Source organism: Copadichromis virginalis, linkage group LG3 (assembly GCF_057382275.1).
Source record: "Copadichromis virginalis isolate Kocher_CV1m ecotype Utaka linkage group LG3, C_Virginalis_male_GT1.1, whole genome shotgun sequence".
In the NCBI taxonomy this organism is placed as follows: domain Eukaryota; kingdom Metazoa; phylum Chordata; class Actinopteri; order Cichliformes; family Cichlidae; genus Copadichromis; species Copadichromis virginalis.
Window position 1 is genome coordinate 10,577,245 of NC_140620.1, and position 24,142 is coordinate 10,601,386.

Genomic DNA, 24,142 nt, shown 5'->3' on the forward strand with positions numbered 1-24,142 from the left:
CAGCTCTGTGCCAACAACCAACCAACACCTGGGTGGAGTCCCAGCTGAAGCTGAGAGATAGTCAGAGACAGAAGCAGCTGTATGGAAGCGTTCTACAGGACGGCGTACACAAAGCTGATGTTACTGATGTCTCCTAGATAGATCTCATGGACCAAAGGCTCTCTGTGTCATCTCGGCTCCAGCTGAACTAAACTGAGAGTGAATTTGGGCTTTCAGGGAGGGGTGAAAGCAGAGCGCTGTAAAGGAAAGGGCTGTGATTGGTTCAGAACACGTCAATGAGAAGAAAGGAAAGCTTCAGAGCAACATGAATGAAACAAAGTGTTTTGATGACGACTGAAAGCCAAAACTGTCCCTGAAATCAGAGTTCAGGGGCACAGCCAGAAGACAGAGAACCGTGGAAATAGTGGTCAGCAGGTACTTGATGGAGTGTTTCCTGCTTGCTGGACTCCATATCATATGTTAGCAGAGAGTGTCTGGCTCTTGATTGGTTGAAGTGGAGAACATCTGCTGCAGAAAGATGCCTCCTGGTCCATGGTGGACATAGATGTTTTCTTTCACCCCTTTCTCAAACCGACCGCCCTCTCTGTCCAGAATGTGAACCTTTGCATCCTCAAAAGTGTGATCTTTGTCCTTGAGATTCAGATGTACAGCTCAGTCTTGTCCTGTCGAGGTGGCTCTTTTATGTTTTCCAATTTAGACGTCTGAACATTTCTGGCTGTTAGCACGAATGCTCACAGCAAATCTGGGACTGTCCAACAATTGCTCTTAGAACTGTAGAAGCTTCTCGGATGAGAGGTGAAATGTCTTCAAGAAACTTAAAGAAGTCCAGAAGCTTTTCTTTCAAAGTTCCTTAGGCTTTTTGGAATATGCTTTGTGCCCACGTGGATAAGGATGGTGTCGGCCTCTGCACAGGATCGTATTCTGCCCAGAAACTTTTCTAAAATGTTGCAGAGTATGGGCAAAAACAGAGTGCATGTGTTCTGGAATAGCAGTGTTATGACTAGTTTCTTAGCAGTCAACAAGATGGTGTATTGGTCAGAATACAGGAAGGAGGACAAGAGGGTTCCACTTTGCTTAACTGTTGAAGTCAGCTGGTTTTTTGTCACCTTAACTCATTCACTGCCAGCCATTTTCAAACGTATGCTTTCAATTGACGTCTATAGACGTCAATGGCAGTGAATGAGTTAATAGACAGTGTTGCAAATAAGCTGCCATTAGGGCAACTATATTACAGCAACAGTGGTTAAGCTAACATAAACTCAAAGGTGTCTTATAAAGAATATTTAAACATCCATCTTTGCATATACATATCAACAACATAATGAACAATAACTGATGTACTGCATTCATTGTCAATCACTTGAAAATGATCCCCAACATTTCTCGTGCTGTCTTCCTTGGGAGTTCGCCTTGTAATCGGAAGGTTTCCGGTTCGAGCCCCGGCTTGGACAGTCCCGGTCGTTGTGTCCTTGGGCAAGAGCTGTTTCTCTGCCTGAAGGAGGCGCCACTCCATCGCTTCATTTAGTGCAGAACAAGAGTCACATGATGCTGCTCTGAACACCAATCACACTTTGTACAGCTCATGTTGTGTTTGTTGTCCTCTCAGTGTGTCAGGTGGAGGTGGAGGAGGGGGCGGAGTCTGTCCAGCTGCCCTTCAGAACCACAAAAAACCTGCCTGAAGATGCTACAGTAGAGTGGGTACGCTATGACCCTGAACCAGTAATAGATGTCCACGTGTATAAGAACGGCTCTGACCAGCCTGAAGAACAGCACCAGGTTTACAGAGACCGAACGAAGATGAATGAAGACCTGCTGAAAACTGGAGACCTCAGTCTGACCCTGAAACAGCCCACAGAGAGAGACAGTGGGAGATACATCTGTGGAGTTCAGAGCAAGAACATCTGGATAAGATTCAAAACAGTGCAGTTCAAAGTTAAAGGTTTGTGTGTGTGTGTGTGTGTTTGTGTGTGTGCGTGTGTGTGTGTGTGTGTGTGTGTGTGTGTGTGTGTGTGTGTGTGCGTGCGTGCGTGTGTGTGTGTGTGTCTCTGACTGTCTTGTGTCTCCTCTGCAGGGAGAGTTCAGGTCCAGGATCAAACAGGGGACATCAGGAACAGAAGCAGCTCCATTGATCCGACTCCTCTGATGGCTGATCAATCAGTTTGATCTGTGTGTTCTTTGATTATTGATCAGTGATGTCAGAGTGGAGTCAGTGTGATGTTGTTGTTGTGTGTTTGAGACTTTTAGGTCAAGGTCAAGGTCAAGGTCAGATTTATTTATATAGCACATTTCCAACAGCCGATGCTGCACAAAGTGCTTAACAATAACAATAAAATTAAAAACTACAGTGTAATACAATAATAACAATAGAAACAATAAAATAGAAGAATTGAAACAATACTAACTAATTCAGATAAATCCAAAATGCTTGGGTCATAATGTGTTAAAAGCCAGAGCGTAAAAGTGTGTCTTTAGTAAAGATTTAAATTGCTCAAGAGTTTGAGCAGATCTAATATTAAAGGGGAGACTATTCCAACGTCTGGGACCTGCCACAGAGAAGGATCTATCACCACGAGATTTGAGGTTAGTCCGTGGAATGGACAACAATAGTTTTGAACTAGATCTCGTGGGTTTTCCTGGAGCATAGGCAGAGAGGAGCTCTGACAAGTAGGGGGGGGGGGCTCGGGCGTTGAGTGACTTAAAAACAAAAAGTAAGAGTTTAAATTGGATCCTGTAGGGGACAGGGAGCCAGTGTAAAGAGGCTAAAATTGGGGTTATATGCTCTCTCCGTTTGGTACCGGTTAGCAGGCGAGCAGCAGCATTTTGAACCATCTGGAGGCGATGGATGGTGGCATGATCTAGGCCATAATACAATGAATTGCAGTAGTCCAATCTGCAAGTAAGAAAAAGGTGGATGATACGCTCGAAGACGTCAGCCGGAAGGTATGGCTTTATCCTGGCTAGCTGTCTTAGCTGAAAAAAACAGGACTGAACTACTGCACTCACCTGCTTATTCAATTTAAAAGAACCATCAATGTAAACTCCGAGGTTTTTTACATGTGTTTTACAATACGAGGAGAGGGTACCCAACGTGCTGTCGATATGATTGAAATTGCCAAAAATGACAACCTCAGTTTTGTTTTCGTTTAGCTGTAAAAAATTTAATGATAACCACTGTTTAACGTCGTCAAGGCAGCGTAATAAGAGCTGCGGTTGATCTGATCCTGATTTTAAAGGTAGATAAATCTGTAGATCATCCGCAAAGCAATGAAATGAAATGCTGTACCGCGAGAAGATGGAGCCCAATGGCAGCAAATAGAGTGCGAAGAGGGCGGGACCCTTGAGGAACGTCGTATTTAAGAGGAGCTAATTTGGAGTTGTGGGGCCCATATTGACATAAAAGAACCTTTCTGTCAAGTAGGAGCGAAACCACTGAAGGGCAGATCCTTTTAGTGTCCATGAAGGTCTCTGCTGCCGTAGATCCTCTGAACTGTGACAGAGGTCTCACTCTGGAGGAAACTCTCAGCACTTTCCAGCAGCTCCTCCATCATGGAGGACGTTCCCTCACTGTAACAGGTGGAGGAGAGAGGAGAGGAAGCACAGGTGGATCCTCTGAGGAAGAGGAGCGTCCTACAAACCACTTGATCACATGACCAGAGGGGCGTGGCCTTCAGTGGTAGTAATAAAGGAACAGTGCACATATTCCACTTTGAAGGCTCATCTCCAACAAAGCAGACCTGTGATCACTTTGACTCAGGATGATGGATTGTTTGGATTTGTCTTTCTTTCTCTGGCTTTTCTTGTGTGTCTTTGTATGTTGGATAGAGTCATGTGACCTGCCCAGGGACGACACATGGAAATGAGCAGTTTAGCTCAAATCTGGCAGGTTTCCATCTTCTGTTTTTATCCTGATGTCCCTGAACATGAACACTGTCCCTGTCAAATACATCCAGATACAAAGATCAGATCTACTGAGCATCATCAGCGTGTCAGCTGCTAACTGCATTGTGTATTTTTATACTGATGTACATCTCCTACACTGAAGTACTCTGTTATAAACTTGGTGCTCAGTGACTGAATCTCATCATCATAAACTAAAATTCATATGAATCTCTGCTACACTTAATGCAACATAAATCTGACCATGAGGCCACAGACACTCTGCACCGCAGTCACACAGTGCTCTGTACTGTGAATGCACCACATTAATTCAGACTTAACAGTTTATCCTGTTTTCCTCTTTTTTTTTTGCCTTCCTGGCCAGGGTAAAGGGAGTATCTGCCATCAAACAAGAAGACAGCTGCATGTAACTACGACGGTGTTTGCTAGTTCACCTTACATGCATTAATGTAATAACGTGGTTAGCCTACTCAACGTAAATTACACATGAACAACATTAAGCTACTCACGCAGAGAAGAACGGCTGCTGCTGCATCATCATCCTCATCATTTCTGCTACACTGGCAGGGCTAGGGGCCAGGACTCTCCTCTTCGAGTTTTTGGGGGATGTTGCTAACTCCAGGTCCGATAACAGGCACCACACCCGCAGTAGATGTGCTCTGTGTGAGGTCTCGCAGCAAGCTATCAAATACGGCGCATTTTTCGGCTTTTAAAAAAACGCTATGCGTCGCCAGGTGTTTCATCAGATTTGAGGTGTTACCTCCTTTGACAGTATCACAGTATCAGCTTAAAGCAATTGTTGCTGCTGAGTTTGCATCTTTTACTGTGAAGTACAGCCAGACTTTTGACCGCTTCGCCTTGGGCATTTTTAATCTGTAGCTCTGCTTTAAAAGAATGTACGTACCTGTAATGTGCGCTGCTTTTCGGTCTGGTTACTACAGTTTATGTCAGATACCGGTACCCATCCCTAGTTGTGATCAGTGTTTACTCAAAAAAGTAAAGTAAAAAAGTTATGACACATATTACACAGAAGACTTTTCTTGAAAGTAATGCAGTACGTTACTTAAAAGGAGATTTTTGTGTCAAGGCTGAAATGGATCAGTGTCACACTGGAAAAACACCAGGCGAGGCTTTTCTGCAGCCAGGTGAGCCAGATGAACAGGTTAAGTAGATGTGTGGTGGGCGTGGCTTTTTTAAAAGGAAAAACTAAAATAAATATGTTTTCATTGGGGTTATTCCTTGTGACTAATACTAATTAGTATAATAAACGTATGTCTTTACTTTAGAAGTACAGATACTAGTGTTAAAAATACTCCAGTAAAAGTTGAAGTACTGATTCAACTTCTTTACTCGAGTAAAAGTAAAAAAGTAGAGGCTCTGAAATACTCAAAGAAAGAAAGTAAAAGTAGCTCTTTGGAGGACATTTGTGCAAAGCTAACCGAACCTTGTGCTTTATTAACATAATGATAAGACAAGTAGATGGAAATACAAAGATTTATTTCAGTCTAAAATTGAATTGTAACCAATCAGTTAAGCTTGAATCAGTTAAGTATGAGCATGAGCAGGAAAAGTAAGGAAAATAAAACAAAAAAAATAAATAAATTAAAAAAAAACATCTCTATTTCCTACATTGTAGAGGGTGACTTTGCCTCTAAACAATAAATGTGTGCCGTCAGGTAATGTGGAATCAACAGGTGGGGGAACCTAAAATTAGCTGTAATGTCTCAGTGGAAAAGAATTTAAACTCACAATAATTTCTATTGAGAGCTTCAGTAGATTTTCTTAGTGTTCATGAGTTGTTCTGTCCGTTTACTGGCTGCACACCGTTTATGCTGTCTGTTTTCTAGATGGTATAAAGTTGCTATGAAGGGCGAATTCAGTCAGGGAATCATCATCAGCTAACGTTCATATCAATCTCTGCTACATTTGATGTAAGCTAACTGTGACCATTAATTCATAGCCACTCTGCACTAGTCACACACTGTTTTTACTCTAAATCCTGTGATGGATTTACATCACAGTAAACACGAGTAAACTAACCTGTTTATCCTGCCCTAGCCTGCAGAGGATTTTACATGTAGTCTTTAAATAACCCAGTTAGCAGCAGGTTTCACAATGTGGAAAAACATGATGTCACATGTACAGATCCAATATTTGATTAGAGAACATGATGACTTAGATGTAAGCTTTAAATAAGCATCCTACCATTTAAATTTAAGCTCTCTTCTTCCTCTCCTGTCCTCTTTCATGTTCTTTTCACTCACTGATAGAACATTAAATACACTCATGAGTCACCTGATACACACCTGTGTTTGTGTAGTTTTGAGACTCTTCGCTTTGTCAGTTTTCCTCATAGTTTCACACCTGCATGAAGCAGCCTCACCCTGACAGCTTCAAATCACTGTGTCAGCTGATCACTTGCTGTCCTGTGATTGGCTGAGCTTCAGGCCTTCTCTCAGTCAAACTGGAAACAGGGATTGAGACAGTGTGAGGGTTTGTGGAGTGCCACAGTGCTGTAATGAATACTGTAGTGGAAGAAGTTCTTTCACACTCTTCATCCTGGAGCTGCTTTATGTCCATGATCTGCATGGAAACACATCTATGGAGAGGAAATCCAGCTGCTGAGGGTCACATCTGCATCATTGTAGCTACAGTGGATGTTTCAGCGTCAGGACTGGAGGCGGAGCTTTGTGCGTGTCAGGGTGAGGCCGCAGCAGCCGCCTCCACCCGGAGCGCTCGGGCGTGAAACTACGAGGAAAGCCGACGTCCTCCTCTTTCCTCAGAAGTGATCTGTGGCCGGTCGGACTTCATTCCACAGATGTGCTTTAACAAAGTGCGAAGCTGAACTCTGAGCTGTGACAGTGAAGCAGTGTGAGAGTGTCAGTAGATGATCAGCAGAGGAAAGTGAAGCTGCTGTGAGCTGATGTCCTGAAGGGCTTTTAAAGAGTCTCTGAGTTTGACAGGAACATGAAGATGTTTGTGGTGTTTGTGATCCTCCTGCACGGTAAGTACACCTTCCTCTCTCTGCTCTCATCATCAGCTTTTCTTTCATCTCTCTCTCTTTAATGTGTTGAAGTGCATGGCAATGTAAAACAGGAAACACACGACACTGAACTAAACCTACAGTAAACACAAGGGCAAAAGAACAAAACCTAAGAACTAAGTTACTACTGATAATCAGAATTAAGCTGAAACATTGAATAAAGATAATCCGAACAGCACAACTAGAAAAACTGAACATAAATCATGTAAAATAATACAAAACACAAGAAACTGAAAATCCTGGGAGCAGAACCAAAGCAGAAGACCGACCCGGGGTGGCAAGTCAGTGGCAATGACAGAGCAGATCAGGAGCCCCACCGCAGGTCAAGTGGCACTGGCCACATAGGTGAGAAGGCCATCCATGACGGCAAAGATCCTTAGCTGATGGCTGGAAAAGTGGCCGGCGATGGTGTGCCGGGTTTGGACGAGCAGGCCATGCTGGATGTGGACGTGGGCAAGCAGGCCGTGCTAGATTTGGACGAGACGGCGGTGTGAGAGCCGCGGGACCAGACGAGGCAGGAAAAGACGGTGGTGGACCAGGCAAGGCAGGACCAGACGAAGGTGGAGCAGCCTCGGGCAGCTGAAAGGCCGGGGATATGGCTGCTGCAGGTAGTGGAAGTGGTGGCGCTGATGGCGGCGCTGATGGCTGGACAGGCTCAGAGCCTCCAAAGGAGACAGGTGGCTGAAGCAACCCCTTGGGACCTCCAGTGGAGACAGAAGATCGTTGGACGGACCAGTTGGGCCCTGGTGTGTGTAGCAAAAAGTGCTGCAAAAGTTGGTGAAGCACACTCGGTAACCAGGAGAGACCAGAATCCAGGCATTGTAGCCATTTATCTACAGCTCACTAAAACTCCTTTTCAGAATGATCCAGCCACAGGTCAGATAACTTATTCACAGAGTAAATAATATCCTCCTGGAGCTCCTCAGACGGCAAGAGTGCTGCTGGGTCGCTTGTTTGGTTTGGTCGTTCTGTCATGACGTGCTGTGCGGCAGGGAGGATTAGACCCAAATGCAGGATCTCAAAAATGTGACTTAAACCCATAATGTAGCTTGTATTGTGGGAAAAACTCTTCATGAAAATAAAGACTTACTAAAACCAACCAAAACCTCACACTTGAAACTAGAAATTAAACATTAGCCAACTAACAGGAGCACGAAACAAACATACAGCATAGCGACAACATGACGCGATCCAGGGAAAGGAAAACATGGGGATTAAATACACAGTGGAGTAATCAGGGAATTTGAGACAGGAGGAAAACACAAGTGGGAGAAATTAGACGTAACAAGACAAGAGTTATTTTCCACTTTAATGTCTGTCTCCACTGTTCAGCCACAGATCTATAATACATGGTCCAGATGTTAGGTGTGCTTTGACATCTGGACCACCAAACACCTGTCAGATCTGTAACTGAGTCATAAATGGGAAGATTAGGTTCCTGGGCTGTAACAGAAATCATTGTGTAGAGACTATTGTGGTGCTGTGGGCGGAGCCTGAATACTGTTAGCTGGTTTCAGTTGTGCATGTGTCAGAAAGATATTTTCTTTAAACAAACCTTGATCCGCGCCTGACACACTGTCATGGTTTTTGTTATTTATGGTTGTAATCCTGAGCTTTTGGAGACGAACAGTTACAGGATAGAGACAAAGTTTTTGTTTGCGGGTTTGACCCACCAGTTACCAACAAATGCTGAGAACATCTCGCCCTGTCTTTCCAAATAAGTCACCAAATACATAAGAACTACAACAAGCAACTATCACATGGTGTACACAGTAGTTAGGAACAGAACGTAGGAGGTAATGTTCTTTGTTGGGTTGTTGTTAGAACTTCTCACTGTTTCAGACTTTGGACTTAGTTTGACACTTTTATGTGATGGACTTCCTGCCTCTGATCTGCGCTGTGTTCTTTTTAATGAGTTGTTAAAATGTTGAATGTTTCTGTCGTTCTGTCTCCTGGTTTCTGTAAATGTGTCTAAACTTGATCTTCACCTTAAAGTGACTCATGGAGTCTCTTTCTGTGTGTCCTCAGTTTCCCAGCATGCCTCAGCTGTGGAGCTGCATGAGGGGGACACGTTCATCCTGCCCTGTCACGTCGACACTTTTAATCTGACTAAATCCACAGTGGTGTGGAGTCGCTCCGACCTCAGTCCTCCAACCGTCCACCAGCGTCAGCTTCAAGGAGACGAACTGAAAGATCAAAACCAGCGTTACAGCGGCCGAACATCCATGAAGGCTGACGCTCTGGAAACTGGAGACCTCAGCCTGAACCTAACCAACCTCCAACTGTCTGACAGTGCCACCTACACCTGCTCCGTCAGAGACTTTGGAGATGAGCTGAGTCGGAGTGATGTACAGCTGCAGGTCAAAGGTCAGCAACAAACATCTGCTGTAGATACATCTGACATCACTCAGATAAAACTTTACTATTTTATTGCTGCATAAATATGTTCACTCAAAAAATATTAGCTTGAGGTATGTTCAATAAAATATATCACCACATTCAGTCAGAGGTCAAAGGTCATGTTTTTCTGAACTTCACAGAACGGTTTCCATCCTGGGCCAAAGCTCTCCTGATTCTGCTGATTTTTCTTTTGGTTTCTGGAAGTCTCATATGTTATTTCCGTCAATATTATAAATCAGGTGAGTGTTCCGTACTATACACAAGTAGAGCTCACACAAACTTGCTCCAGAAGCTGAAAGAGTTGAGAGTTACAAACAGCTGATACAGAGAGCTGAAGAGAAACTTCCAGGTTTGTTCCAGAAGTCAGAAAACCTCCTTCAGACTCAGTCATTGATCAGTGAAACAGCTCCACAACATGACTTTACTAAACAGTGTGTGTGCTTCACTGCATTGATCTGACACAGAGGCTGCATGTGGACAAGCTGTTCTTTCATTATCTGCAGTTAATCCAGACAAAAGACTCGTTTCTCATATTTCCAAGAGAGACCAGCAGGGGGCAGAAGATGTTACAACAAATACCACTAATAATATAACAAGTAAAGAACCAATATTCATTCAGAATGTTTAAATACTATATTCTGTACAGACCAGTGAACACAAATGTATGAGTTGTGTGCAATAACAGACCAAAACAAGAACACTGACCAAAAGAGCTGTTCTCTCGTTTCTGACAATTTTAGCTCAATTTGTAGATTATTCCAGGAAACCTTATATCCTAAAGCCTTTTTTTTTACGGTGGCCCTGAGAGGCCAAACGGACTGCAACTTCAGAAAACACTTGCAAAAAGAAAAATGCTGCAAAAAGAAAAAAGCTGCAAAAAGAAAAATGCTGCAAAAAGAAAAATGCTGCAAAAAGAAAAACGCTTGCAAAAAGAAAAACGCTTGCAAAAAGAAAAACGCTGCAAAAAGAAAAACGCTGCAAAAAGAAAAATGCTGAAAAACGCTGCAAAAAGAAAAATGCTGCAAAAAGAAAAACGCTGCAAAAAGAAAAATGCTGAAAAACGCTGCAAAAAGAAAAATGCTGCAAAAAGAAAAACGCTGCAAAAAGAAAAATGCTGAAAAACGCTGCAAAAAGAAAAATGCTGCAAAAAGAAAAACGCTGCAAAAAGAAAAACGCTGCGAAAAGAAAAATGCTGCAAAAAGAAAAATGCTGCGAAAAGAAAAATGCTGCGAAAAGAAAAACGCTGCAAAAAGAAAAAATGCTGCAAAAAGAAAAACGCTGCAAAAAGAAAAATGCTGCAAAAGCACACACAACACAACGGAAATGTTTCTGGGGAGACAATAAGCGGACGGACCAGTTGCATGAACCAAAACATGCTAACAAGTGCACTGGGACTGGGAGACACTTCAAAGAAGTGGAAGCGGAGCAGCCAAAGAGTAAACTTTCAAAAGTAAGTACTGAATGTTATGTCACTTATTTATGTGCAAATGTTTAATAATGAGAAACATTAAAACATTACTGTTGGCCACATGCCGGCAAAGTTATGTGACATTAGCGATGTTTGAACTTTCAGCGTTTACTTTGTTTTAAAGCCTTTATACGCCGTTCGATAGTCGACCTTAATCTTACAGAGAATCTGATGATTTTATGGATAATTAAAGTCAGTCATATATCCACAAACACAACAAGCTGAAAGTCAGTGATGCTGCTCTGTTTGCAGTCCTGAATATCACGGCACCAGCAGGATTCACTGCACTGTTAATGTTAGCTATGTTATATTGCTGCCTCTGTTCGGTGGTGTCGAGCCAAACGGACTTTAACGTGTGTTTGAACGAGCTGACGGTTCACTCGTTAAGCTGAAAGAAAGATGCTTTAATCACAGCAGTCACACATGTGTCCACTGCACCATCTGGAACTCTTCTTGTTTAGCACTCGTAATAACACAAACACTAAATCCTCCTGTTTGTAGCAGTGTGTACACCTGAGACTGTCACCTGTCTGTCTGTCCTGCACTCTCTCTCTGTTTCTTTCTGATTGTGGAATAAAAGTATGAACATGTGTTTATAAGTTACACTTGTGTTTGAATCCTGCAGCTTATCACACATTTGATTTCCATGTGTGACGACTGCAAGTGTCCAGAGTGAGGACAGACTGAGGGACCCACTGCTGCACATCATCTGTGAGGCTTTGCACCCCTGATGATCCACCAGGACAAACTCAGCAGTGTGTGAGGAAGAGGAGGAGGAAGAGCCAGCAGCAGCTGACAGATGGAGAGAATAGACAGACTGTTCCCTGTTTGTGAAGGACTGCTAGGAAAGTTTAACATAACTAATTGTCTGTCCTGAATCAGTCTTATTAGGTAATGTTCAAATAATGTGATCATCCCAGTGTTTTCAGTGTGGGAGAAAGTACTCAGGGCCTTCAAGTTACACACCATGAAAGGCAGCAACAAGTTTAATGTTCAGAAACCTAAAGTCTGTATCAGCAGCAGAATGGAGCTAAAAATAAATGTTTGTTACAGTTCTATGAAGCTTTGAGGATTTTGGATCAGTATCACTGCTGTGTGTGTTGCATCATATTGCTGTAATTGTTTATATGCTTTATATATTCTGAGCTAAGTTGATCTATAGTGTTACATCATATTCTATAAGGATGTTATGTGTTTGTAGACTTTCTGCCCAGTTTGACCCATTTAGCAGAAGTCAGCCTGTTTAAGACTCTGATATCTATTCTGTATGACTTAAAGCAGTTATGACATGGTCTGATTTTCTCACCCAATAAAGGAATATTTCATATATCAGTCTACTCTTCATTCTATCAGACACAGTTATCACAGCTTGTACATTTTCTTTTTATAAATATATGTAAGCAATGAGCCAAATTTAGTAATGGCAACATACTGAAGGAACAACATTTGTCTCTTATATATGATACACCTATATATGCACTGTCAAAGATACTTGTCTTTGAGTGAAGATTTAAGGTGATAAGACATATAAATAACTGCAACTTGAATCTGTACTGGGCTCAGTATTTGACACAGAGTTCATGTTCACTGCTGTAATAGCTAATAATGATTAATATAATAACTATAATATTGGCCATATTATATTTACATTACCAAAGTGATATGACTTTAGTCTCATGAACAACATCAGCTAATTGTTATTTACTAGCTAATCTTAAATGACTGTTCAGCACAGAAATGAAGCCCAAAAATCATGTTTTGCTGTCCTGTGGTCTCAGCCTCAGATACTTATCAAATCACACAAAGCTCTTGTAGAAACAAACAAATGAACTAAATATGTTCTCCTTCATTTCTGTCAAACCAAGTTGTATGACACGTTTCCAGCAGTTAGTATCATGGTTGCTAGGCAACCTGGGAAGCTCGACAGAGACTAGACCGTCCCATACAGACAAACTTGCCGTTTATTTTGTAAATCGAGCTCAACACTGCCCCTAGCGTCCGGGAGCACTTCCGTTGTGTTTTGGAGTTTGCAAGTGTTTTGGAGTTTGTACATGAGTTGTCTCTAGGGGCCACCGTAGATAGGCCACGTGAAACCAGATTCGTGTTAAACAATATAGGGGGAGGAAAATGCACCATGTCAACAGGTATCAGGCTGTGATGTTCTCCTTTATAGTGGACAGAAATTATTATTTTTTGGAGTGGCACAGATAATTTGTGGCATCTTATTGAATGCAGAACAGCTGATTGTTCTGTAAATAGTTTGAAATGGTTATTTAAAAAAGGGGTAAAAGGTTAATGGCTGCAAATAACTGTTGTTTGCAAAATTTGTACATATTTTAAAACTGACAATTTATATTTGCATTTAAAGTTATGAAATAGGATTCATTAAACATGTTTGTGGTTGTTACAGTAAAAAATATAACTTTTTCTACTCTGATTTTAATTTTTTTTTTATTTTAGATCAACTGTGTTAATACAGTATATCTAAATGAAAACCTGACTGTAAATTCAGGCATGTGAGGTTGTGTTGAAAAGGATGATACCAAACAAGGCAAAGTAAATAGTTTTTAAGGGTGAAATGAAGAGGTCACATCAAAAGTAGTCAAAAATGGCCAATTATACCCTGGACCCAGAGGGTTAAACATTTTTTTAAAGTAACACAATAGTTACTTTTCAAGTAATTAATTACTTTTAGAATATTGTAACTCAGTTACTAACTCAGTTACTGTTTTTGAAGAGGTAACTAGTAACTATAATTAGTTACGTTTTCAAAGTAGCTCGCCCAACACTGGTAGTTGGTAACATCTGAATTATCCATTCAGCAAAGGAAAATACACAGATTTCCATATTTCAGGGATTTCACTGTTTAAACGCTTACATTAAAAATACAGGTTAGTGGTTCTGCCAGATATCAGCAATCACACATTGGTCACTGATATTTGCAAAAATACCAATATGGACATGTTAGTGAAAAATAAATCAGTAGGGTTTAATTTCACATAAAGGTCAAGTATGTAAAGAATTTGGAAGAAGGAAATTAGATGTCCTCCAGGCCTTTATCTTCTTAAGACATGCCTGTAACTGATTGATTTGAATGATATCAGAAATAAAAATCAAATGCATAGCATATGCATGGTAATCAAATAAATGTATGAATAATTTTTGTGTGCAAAGAAAACTCCTCATTTACATAAACAAACTGGAATCTATCAGATGTGATTCAAATCACTGCAGTGAATTCCCTTTAATAACTCTGGTGTGTTCTAGTGTTTGCAGTAAAATGTTGTGGTCTACACTGAGGTCTAACAGGACAAGCACAGGAATAAGTCCACTATAACAGGTCATAAGGAGAACATTAGTAACTTCACTACAGCTCATGTTGTGCTTTGTTGTCCTCTCAGTTTATAAGGTGGGGGTGAATTCAGAGGTGGAGTCTGTCCGACTGATCTGCAAAACCACAGTTTGTCTGCCTAAAGATGCTAAAGTGGAGTGGAAGGATGCAAACAACAGGAAGGTCCACATGTATGAGAATGGCTCTGACCAGCCTGAAGAACAGGACGATAAATACAAGAACCGAACAAAGATGAAGAGAAACTTACTGGAACCTGGAGACCTCAGTCTGACCCTGAAACAGCCCACAGATGGAGACAACTCCACCTACACCTGCACTGCCTACAGCAGGGAGGGAAACATCCTGATGAAGAAACAAGTGAATCTCACTGTCAGAGGTCAGTGCTGTAGATACAGGTCAAAGGTCAGAGGTCAGACTCATGATGGTGGTTCAGTCTCAGTGGCTCCATCCAATAATGTCTCAGTGTTAGTATGTCTGATGTTTGTGGCTGTTTTGGTTTTTATTTGATTTCCAGCCAAATGTAAAAGCTTCAGCAGATGAACTGTAGGAGCAAAGTTCATGTGTGAGACTTCATCTGAAAGGTAACATCTTCTAGTTTCTGAACATGTGTTTGTTTAGCATGTGGCTGAAACACAGGCTAAGCTAATCTCAGTAAAAACCTTCATTGGTCCTCATCTATAATCAGTCATATCTCCACATCCTTTCTCCATGTTATCATCCAAAGCTGTGTGAAGTTTCAGAGCTCTGCAGCTAACAGAGACTTTCAGTTTGCTGCTCTCTTCCTCTGACAGCTCCATTCTTAGGGAGCGTTAGTTCTCTGTTTCACTTTATTCCACTTATTCAGTCTGATGTTCTCTGATCTGTTTCTCTTGTTTAGTGTCTTAAATGCTGCCAGTGCCTCTCTTTGCTTTAACCAACCTTTCTCTTTATTTCTGAGCTTTTTAAGGACTTTACCTGATGCATCAACCTTTGAAAATGGAAAGAAATCAGTCAGATTTATGGCTGCATCACAGTGTCACATGTAGTTCTCCACATCAGCTGGATTATATCTATAGCAGCAAACAGCAGCTGATCCACAAATCTTTGTCTGTGTTAATAAAGTTAGATCAGTTCAAATACAGTGGAACCCTGACTTACAAAATTAATTCGTTCCCGAGGGTCTTTTGTAAGTCGAAGCACCCATTACGCCTTTTGAGTGAACAATAGGCTATAGGCTAATTACTAACTGCAACAACAATACGTCATTCAAGTGTAACAGTGAAGCGCAAGTACAAAAGCTAAGGGGTTGTCACATGATTCAGAAGGCATTCTGGGCATTCTGGGCTCAGCCAATCAGAGCCAGCAGATTTCGTTACGCCGGCATTTTGCCGTAACGCAGGCAGAGATATTGCATTCAAGTGCCTTCGTAAGTTGAATTTTTCATTAAATGGGGTATTCGCAAGTCAGGATTCCACTGTAGTTTGTTGCTCTGCACTTGAAAGCAGCATGTACAGTTCACGAGCGAACCGCACAGAGCTTCAGACTATCTAATGCTCTGTTCACTAAGGTTAGCAAGTTTAATGACAAGTAAAGGACATTTAAAGACTTCCGTGAGGGAAATACTTGTTTTTGATTAATCTGAAGTGTTTCGATAGGTCTCAGTGAGTTAAAAAGTAGGGTTAGCATGTAAGAACAAAAAATAACAAAAAATAATTTCCCCCAGGGATCAATAAAGTATTCTGATTCTGATTCTGATTCTAAGCCTGCTAAAAGTGTTAGCACATGTTTCTATTATCAATACTGTATGAGATTTAATTTTGGTTGAGGCTTTTGTTGATATTTTGATTAATATTCTTGATTAATGATGATCAATATCCCTGATATAAGATAAGATAAGATAAGATAAGATAAGATGACCTTTATTAGTCCCACAGGTGGGAAATTTGTTTTGTTACAGCAAAAGTGCATAGTTATGTAGCAGAAATTAGAAAACACTGGAATGCAATAAAATAAAATAAAATACTATATACAGTAGAATAAAATAGAATAGAATAAAATAATATATACAATAGAATAAAATAGAAATACAAATGCTATATACAACTGAGTAAGAAAATACAAAAGTACAACTTCGTCAGAAGAAGAATTGTACAAGAATTGCACATATAGCAGTCTTATTGCACGTGTGAGGGTTTGATCAGCTGCAAAAGTCTTTATTGTGGAGTCTGACAGCAGTGGGGAGGAAAGACCTGCGAAATCTCTCCGTCCCACACCGTGGGTGCTGCAGCCACTGAATGAGCTGCTCAGTGCTGTCACAGTCTGCTGCATGGGGTGGGAGATGTTGTCCAACAGGGATGACAGCTTAGCCGCCATTCTCCTGTCACTCACCACCTCCACTGGGTCCAGAGGGCATCCTAGAACAGAGCTGGCCCTTCTGATCAGCCTGTTCAGTCTCTTCCTGTCCCCGGCAGAGATGCTGCCGCCCCAGCAGACCACACGATAGAAGATGGCTGAAGCCACCACAGAGTCATAGAAGGAGTGGGCCCTCTACTCCAAACGACCTGAGTCTCCGCAGCAGGTCCAGCCTGCTCTGCCCTTTCCTGTAGAGGGCATCTGAATTATGAGTCCAGTTTGTTGTTCAGATGAACACCAAGGTACCTGTAGCTGTCCACAGCCTCAATGTCCGATACCTTGGATGTTCAGTGATTGCAGTGGAGGATGCTTGTGCCTGCAGAAGTCTACCACCAGCTTCTTGGTTTTACTGGCGTTGATCTGGAGGTAGTTCAGCTGGCACCAGTCCACAAAGTCCTGAGTCAGTCAGCTGTACTCCTTGTCGTCCCCATCAGTGATGAGGCCGACTATTATGATATTTAACAAGGGGTAAATACTTGGTCTTTTATTCTATCATTTTAATAATTTTACACGCTGCTTAAAACAAAGTATAACATCCACCCACTCTGAATGGTATAACAAATTTAACAAAACCACCCAAAGCAATTAATAATAATCTTACCTTTACAATGACATCTGGAAGGTTGGCTGTCATTCTAGAGAGGTCAGGGCAAGCGTCTTTGACCTCAGGCTTGTGAGTGTTGGTAGTAAAGCCCCATAGGTGCACTCATCCTCTTGTAAGATGTCGAGAGCCACTGTCAGGGGCTTCATCACCGTACAGTACTCTTTCAAGAACTGGTACTCCCTTTCATTAAGTCACTTGATTCCCAGCTTTACACACAGGGGATTAAAATCATTCAAGGGAATTGTGATGATTCTAGAAATGGCCTCATACAGGGAATTCCACCTTGTGGATGTCGGTACCATTAGTTTCCTCTGGCTGACTTCCTCTACCTGTTCAGAGGCTAATGTTGATCGACTTGCTTTAGTCCAAAGAGCAGAACATTTTGCAATGCTACTCCTATATACAGCCTTGGTGTCTCCATAGGAATTTAGATGCTTGTCAACATCGCTTGTTAAAATCAAGTTAATTGTGTGCGATGCACATCTGTAGTGTGGAGGGAGGCCAAACTGTGCATCACCACATGGGGTTGAAAGAGCTTCCTTGACATCAGTAAAGGTCAGTTCCTCGTCATTACCTTCTTCATTTTCAGATTCAGACTCCAAATGACAGGGCTGACATACTCTGAATGCTTTGGCAAAATTGGATGCATTATCCGTTACAGTGGCAATAACTTTGCCTTGTAGTCCATATGATGAATGGATTTCTTCAATCTCTGCTCCAATTACATCATAGGTATGGCTGCCTCTAATTCTGTTGTATGCTAGGGCGGCCTTGTTGCGTTGTAATGTGGAATTAATCCAGTGAACCCATAAAACGTTTATTATTTACTGTCCAGATGTCAGCAGTGGTGGAAACAAACTCTACCTCTTCGAGTGTAGCTTTCAAGTTAGAGTTCATTTTATCATATTCTCTCTCAAGGTATCTTACAAATGACTTTCTCTGGGGCAGCTTGACATCACTTTTAGTTGGTATTTTTTCTACGATGCATCGGAATGATTCAGAGTCTACAGTGGAAATTGGCAACATGTCCTCGACAATATAGGCAGCGATGAGCTTCTTCAGTTCAGCGACACTAAGTCCTGTCGCTCTTACGTCTAGTTTAACCTGTTTAGTAGGAGTGGGTTCATCTGAGGTTTGCCCAGTGGAAGTAGATGTGGTAGCCACAGCGGTCATGTCAGTGGGGGGATCCTGGGGGTTTTCTGTTAATTTAACATTCTTGTGGCAGTGTGCTAGGTGCTTGCTCAGGTTGGAAGTGGAATTTTTCGATGTAGAAAGAAGTTTTCTTCCGATGCAGAGTGTGCAATGAACGCTTATGTTTTTGTCGCTCTTTAAAGAGTCAAATTGAAAGCAATGTCGGTATTTCCAAGTATTAAATGCTGCACGATTGAACTCTATCCCTCGCTCCATGTTTTCTATTGTTGATTTACAGACGTGCTACCACAGCCGTCGCACCCGCTTGCGTCATTGTCAGGAGACACTCTCACAAACAAAATCATAGTTTAGTAATGCAGTAACGCAGCGTGCTTACGGGAAAGTAAGTATAATCTAATTACTTTTTTACAATTGTAATCCCTTACTTTACTCATTACTTGGAAAAAAGTAATGTAAAGTTACAAAAAGTAAAGTTACAAGTAACGTGTTACTGCCCATCTCTGGTGATAGAAACACTCAGACTTTGTTTCTCTGCTTCATCAAGTCAAATCTGGCCCTCAGAGACTGAATAAAGTCCTGTCCCACTAACAGCAGCTCCAACAGTCTGTTCACTAGGGATGGGTACCGGTATCGCACCGGTTCTGACATAAATGGTAGTAACCAGACCGAAAAGCACATTTCGGTGCTTTTTTTCCTGAGCTGTGATACACTTTAGATTCTAGCCAATCATTTTACGTTTCCGAGGATAGTAGGCGGGCCCAGGTACGTACATTCTTTTAGAGCAGAGCTACAGATTAAAATGCCCAAGGCAAAGCGGTCAAAAGTCTGGCTGTACTTCACAGCAAAATATGCAAACTCAGCAGCCTGCAACAAGTGCTTTAAGCTGATACTGTGATACTGTCAAAGGAGGTAACACCTCAAATCCGATGAAACACCTGGCGACGCATAGCGTTCTTTTTAAAAGCCGAGAAATGCGCCGTATTTGATAGCTTGTTGCGAGACCTCACACAGAGCACATCTACTGCGGGTGTGGTGCCTGTTATCGGACCTGGAGTTAGCAACATCCCCCAAAAACCCGAAGAGGAGAGTCCTGGCCCCTAGCCCTGCCAGTGTAGCAGAAATGATGATGGATGATGATGGCAGCAGCAGCCGTTCTTCTCTGCGTGAGTAGCTTAATGTTGTTCGTGTGTAATTTACGTTGAGTAGGCTAACCACGTTATTACATTAATGCATGTAAGGTGAACTAGCAAACACCGTCGTAGTTACAGTACATGCGGCTGTCTTCTTGTTTGATGGCAGATACTCCCTTCTCCCTGGCCAAAAAGGCTAAAATGACCAAAGAAAAAGTGGAAAACAGTTAAACATGAGAGGTTTTTGGACAAAGTTTGTGTTTTTTGCATTGTTTAAGCACTGCTTCCAGCCAAGAGTGATGCCATATATGCCCCATAGCTGCAGAAAAGGCTAACATTGTTATCTTTTTACAAAAAAACAGCTGAACATGAGAGGTTTTTGGACCAATTTTGTGTTCTCCATTCTTTAAGCACCAGTTTGAGCACCGTTTAAGCACCGGTACCGTTTCAAAAGTACCGGTTTGGCACCGGTATCGGATAAAACCTAAACGATACCCATCCCTACTGTTCACTGCTTTCTTCCTGTCTGTCTTCCTCTTCCTGCTGCGTCTCCTCTTCGCACTGACCACTTTCTATCTAACAGTGAGCTCCCAGTGAAGCAGCAGCATTCAGCCTGTTAGAGTCAACACAAATGTCTCCATCCAAGCTCATGTTGTGCTTTGTTGTCCTCTCAGTCACCCGGGTAGTGGTGGATTCAGGGGTGGAGTCTGTCCAGCTGCCCTTCAATACCACACTTCACCTGCCTGACGATGCTAAAGTGGAGTGGATGGACAGAGGCAGCAGGATGGTCTATGTTTATCATAACGGCTCTGACCAGCCTGAAGAACAGCACCAGGTTTACAGAGACCAAACGAAGATGAATGAAGACCTGCTGAAAACTGGAGACCTCAGTCTGACCCTGAAATATCCCACAGGCTGGAATACAGACAGCTACACCTGCACCGTCTACAGCAGGGAGGGAAATATCCTGCTGAAGAAACAAGTGGAGCTGAAAGTCAGAGGTCAGTGCTGTAGATACAGGTCAAAGGTCAGAGGTCATGCAAGAGTTTATTCTCTAAACATTTTAAGTTTGAATCTTTTTTCAGTTCATTCAAATAATATAAATTCTTTGATGCCGTTGTCTAAAAGCCAAAACTTTTAGGGGGAGCAACTGTACGTTTAATTGAACAGACCAAGACTAAGAGTCCCCACAGTGGGAGTCCATGATGGCTCAAAGTCTCTGATCCTAACTGTTCCTGAGCCTCTCCCCCTGCCTCCTCTTTGGATCTTCTCCTCCTCTGTAACATGAGGAAACATGCAGAAATGATTGAGTCAGCATGCTATTCATCACATGCTTTACCATATTTTTCTGTCTTCGGGTTGGAAGGAAGTTGGTTTGGAAACATATTCAGTGATGCTTCATCTCCTGCTTTGTGTTTGTGTGGGCGCCATCCTGATGACATCCAGTTTGTGCTCCACTGGGTGATGAGAGTCAAACCTTATACAATGAGCCATATGTGGTGGTTTATGGTACATATCAACTTTTAAATGTCCCCCATTACTGATGGAAATCTCACAGTCTAAGAAGGCTAACCTGCTACTTTTCATATCCTCCCTGGTGAATTTGTGTAGGTCCACCAGGTTAATATAATCAGTGAATTGTGGTACATCCTCAGGTTTAGATTTTACCTAGATGTTATTCACGTACCTCAACTAATCACTTGGTGTTGTTCCAGGGCAGTATAATAAACCCCCCTTTTCCACTTTTTCCACAAGTTGGACACAATGGATGAAAATGAAGAACCCATGGTATACCCATGTTTCTGCCAGTAGTACTGACCCTTGTATGTGAAATAGGTGGAATTAAGACAGTTCCAAGAGCAAACACACTTGGTTAGTAATGAGAGTGATTCTGTTGATGGTATTGGGGTCATCCTGTAATCTTTTATGAACTACCTCCAACGCTTCAGTAATTGGAACACAAGTGGAGAAAGATGTAACATCCCAATGGTACATCTTTCAATGCTGTGATTGCAGCCAATCCCCAAATCTCTGTGAATAGTGTGTGTGTGTGTTAGTCCCCATAGGGAAATAGTTCCTCTGCATTTAACCCATGGTCATTGATGAGTAGTCATTGATCAATGGTCGTAGATCAGTGGTCATGACAATTTGCATATTAATGGTCAAAAACTGACCCCCCCCCCCAGCCTATTGTTCATTCAGTGGTGCTAGTTTCAGTCATTGTGCAAAGGTACTCTCGATGGGGAGAACTGCAGTCAGCTGAGAAGACACTTGGATGACTGACAAAACATTTCTCCCACTGAAAACCCTATGTCCAGATGAACACGACCAACTTTTTGTGATTTCCTCCTTTCGATGTGGAGGAGTAGCATCTCTACTCTGAGCACTCCAAATATCAACACTTCACCGAGTTCTTTTGATTCCTCAGAGGCATCCGATGGAAGGCAAAACACTGCTCAGTAGACCATTTAACACTTTATTTTTTTTTTAACATTACTTCTAGAAGGGAGATGCGTCCTGCATGACACGTTGCTGCAGATCTCAAAATGGTGACGCGCACCTGACAGTTTTATTCCCGGGCACCCCATTCTAGTCTAAACAACAGCATTTCAGTAACTATCGACTACAAGATGGTTCCCTCTTATCTACTGCTCTACAGGCAAATATGGGTGAGAGTCTATGACTGAAGGACACGTATTCTAATGCCTTTATTATTCAGGGTTGTGTCCACTCAACACTACTTCTATATGATCATATGGCAGTTTTGAATAATATGAGATTAATAAAAGGCACAGTAATAAAGCACTTCAGGTAAGATCATTCCAACATCTCCTCTTTTGGTCTCCCCCCATGGTAGACCAACACTACTGCAAGTCATCAAACATAATATCAGTGGATTGACCCTTCCTGGTTCTCAAAAGTGGCATCATGTGGTCTGCCCCGGCATCAGAACCTCCCACAGCCTGATTAATCACTCTTACCAATTACAGATACAAAGAAAAACCCAACAATCATATGACCCTCTACGAGCAAGCACTTTGGCGACAGTGGGAAGGAAAAACTCCCTTTTAACAAGAAGAAACCTCTGGCAGAACCAGGCTTAGGGTTGAGGGTGCTAACACCCTTACCTTCAATAAGCCCTCTATGGTCTCCGCCATACCCTCCTCTGCCTCAGGTCTGTGACGGTATTGCGGACGCCAAATCGGGACTTCCTTCTCCAACTCAGAAGTCACGTGGTTAAGCCGAGCAACCAGCCACCCTTGAGAGCAGGGGTCGCCAACTTCAGGCCTCGAGGGCCGGTGTCCTGCAGTTTTTAGATGTGTCCATGATCCAACACAGCTGATTCAAATGGCTAAATTACCTCCTCAACATGTCTTGCAGTTCGCCAGAGGCCTGGTAATGAACTAATCCTTTGATTCAGGTGTATAGACCCAGGGTGAAGGCAACAGCGTAGACATAGAGGACAGCTACAAGTACCTGGTGATCCCACAGGCACACCAACAGTGTGATTAATAAAGAAATGTTTGAACCGTGCTTTCTCAGTCTGCGCCTGAGTCCAAAGATTGTCCAAAGAATCCAAATTATCCTTGTATGTGTGACGTCTTCTCTCTTTGTTTCTAAATGAATGTTTTGGAGTGGTTCAGCAGTTTATTCCACATTTGTATTCAAGAAAGTGGATAACAGTGAAAAGCTTATCTGGTTATCACTTTTAATTTTGTGTTTGATGTCCTCTCAGTCCCCCAAGTGGAGGTGGAGGATGGGGTGGACTCTCTCCAGCTGCCCTTCAATACCACAGGTCTGCTTGAAGACGCTATAGTGGTCTGGAAGGACGGGAAATCCAGAATGGTCCACATGTATCAGAATGGCTCTGACCAGCTTAAAGAGCAGCACCAGGTTTACAGAGACCGAACGAAGATGAATGAAGACCTGTTGAAAACTGGAGACCTCAGTCTGACCCTGAAACATCCCACAGACTGTGACGGTGGAGCTTTCATCTGTGAAGTTTGGAGGAATGGAGACATTTTCAGAGCAAAACCACTGCTGCTTAAACCCAAAGGTTTGAACCATTGTTTACTTTTTTCCTTGTATGTCACTAAGAACAGACTGCCCTGACATCAATGCAAAAAAAATTTACTTTGATGCTCCATTTAATGCATGACTCTCTAACTGTTATTTATCACAATGGAAATTACAAAAGTTTCAACTACATTCAAGACTAAAAACAGATGTTACGTAAGGCCCAAAATGGCCTCCGTACAAGAAAGTAGTAGCTCTAATATTGACCAGTAACGAATCACAATCACACTTTGTACAGCTCATGTTGTGTTCGTTGTCCTCTCAGTCTGTCAGGTGGAGGTGGAGGAGGGGGCGGAGTCTGTCCAGCTGCCCTTCAAAACCACACAAAACCTGCCTGAAGATGCTACGGTGGTTTGGAAGGACCAAATCAATAACAAGGTCCACGTGTATGAGAACGGCTCTGACCAGCCTCACAAACAGCACCAGGTTTACAGAGACCGAACGAAGATGAATGAAGACCTGCTGAAAACTGGAGACCTCAGTCTGACCCTGAAACACCCCACAGAATGGGACAGTGGGAGATACGAGTGTGGTATCAACAGCAAGGACGTCTGGATCAGGGTGAAAACTTTGCTGCTGAAAGTCAGAGGTATCTGTCTGTCTCTCTTTCTCTTCATGTTCACGTCTG

At 42.3% G+C, this 24,142-nt stretch overlaps 2 protein-coding genes across 4 annotated transcripts in view; both read left to right on the forward strand.

Moving 5' to 3' along the window:
• LOC146712719 (butyrophilin-like protein 2) overlaps positions 1-5,128 on the forward strand; it is a 32,303-nt gene extending 27,175 nt beyond the window's left edge. For both annotated transcript variants that reach the window (XM_085452148.1, XM_085452146.1), the window contains 3 exons: positions 1,607-1,939; positions 2,072-2,244; positions 3,451-5,128. In XM_085452148.1, coding sequence (XP_085308274.1) covers positions 1,607-1,939; positions 2,072-2,163 — 425 coding nt within the window. In that variant the 3' untranslated portion in view covers positions 2,164-2,244; positions 3,451-5,128. The remainder of the gene's footprint in view (positions 1-1,606; positions 1,940-2,071; positions 2,245-3,450) is intronic.
• A 1,246-nt stretch (positions 5,129-6,374) lies between these two features.
• LOC146712720 (butyrophilin-like protein 2) overlaps positions 6,375-24,142 on the forward strand; it is a 92,037-nt gene continuing 74,269 nt past the window's right edge. Inside the window, exons 1-7 of one of the 2 annotated variants that reach the window (XM_085452122.1) lie at positions 6,375-6,901; positions 8,969-9,307; positions 9,481-9,579; positions 14,210-14,536; positions 20,112-20,438; positions 23,174-23,494; positions 23,780-24,103. In XM_085452122.1, the coding sequence (XP_085308248.1) occupies positions 6,865-6,901; positions 8,969-9,307; positions 9,481-9,579; positions 14,210-14,536; positions 20,112-20,438; positions 23,174-23,494; positions 23,780-24,103 (1,774 nt within the window). In that variant the 5' untranslated portion in view covers positions 6,375-6,864. The remainder of the gene's footprint in view (positions 6,902-8,968; positions 9,308-9,480; positions 9,580-14,209; positions 14,537-20,111; positions 20,439-23,173; positions 23,495-23,779; positions 24,104-24,142) is intronic. The other variant, XM_085452123.1, reaches the window with a different exon arrangement.